Source organism: Meleagris gallopavo, unplaced genomic scaffold (genome assembly GCF_000146605.3).
Source record: "Meleagris gallopavo isolate NT-WF06-2002-E0010 breed Aviagen turkey brand Nicholas breeding stock unplaced genomic scaffold, Turkey_5.1 ChrUn_random_7180001873843, whole genome shotgun sequence".
Taxonomy (NCBI): Eukaryota; Metazoa; Chordata; class Aves; order Galliformes; family Phasianidae; genus Meleagris; species Meleagris gallopavo.
The window spans coordinates 1,537-2,205 of record NW_011138522.1 but is presented as its reverse complement, the minus strand read 5'-3'; the positions used below and the strand labels follow the sequence as shown (position 1 = coordinate 2,205).

At 71.0% G+C, this 669-nt stretch overlaps 1 protein-coding gene across 1 annotated transcript in view; it reads left to right on the top strand.

The window, feature by feature from the left end:
* Positions 1–2: 2 nt before the first annotated feature.
* The window catches only part of LOC109364589, a gene marked incomplete at its 5' end in the record, with an annotated part of 1,095 nt that continues 428 nt past the window's right edge, over positions 3–669 (top strand). The window contains 2 exons of the mRNA XM_019611207.1: positions 3–77; positions 301–666. Of these exons, the coding sequence (XP_019466752.1) occupies positions 3–77; positions 301–666 (441 nt within the window). The remainder of the gene's footprint in view (positions 78–300; positions 667–669) is intronic.

Here is a 669-nt window from a genome sequence, read left to right as displayed (position 1 = left end):
CGCCGGTTGCCGCCGACGCCTGGGCTGAGGGTGCCGTGCCCAGCCTGCGAGTGTGTCCGGCCCCAGGGCACGGAGAGGTGATGCGCCCTTCTCCTTCCCCTTCTCCTTCCCCTTCCCCTCCTCCCCCCAGCGCTGTGGGTTTCTGTTCTCCTCGCACGTGGGGCCAGGATGGGGGAGTCGGCTCACCCCGACGGCACACCGTAACTCACCCCTAAGCAGCCCTGCTTTGCCCTTTCCCAGGGAGGCCGGGCGCTGTGCTCCGCGCCCCCGGTCCCACTGCTGTCCCTGCGCTCTGCCCAGGTTTCCAGCACCGACACGGACGCCGCTCCATCCGAGGCTGACGGTGGCGATGTGCCGCCGCCTTCCCCAACACCGTTGGAGCAGGATGAGGTTCTCGACGCTCCCCAGCCCCCCGAGAGAGGATCAGGCAGCCCCCCTGTGCCAGCCCTGCTGCCGGCCCCGCCCAGCCGCAACACGGCACGGCCCCGGCGCCTGCCTGGCGTCAAACACCCAGAGCCGCGGGTGTGGACGGAGGTCAGGGATGCAGCGGAAGCTGACGGGCACGGAGTGCCACAGCCCCCCTCCCGCAGCGACCTGATGAAGATCTGGGCACGGAGATCTCCGCGCACTGAGGTGAAGGCGTGCGACGGGCGCAGCACCGCCCCGGGC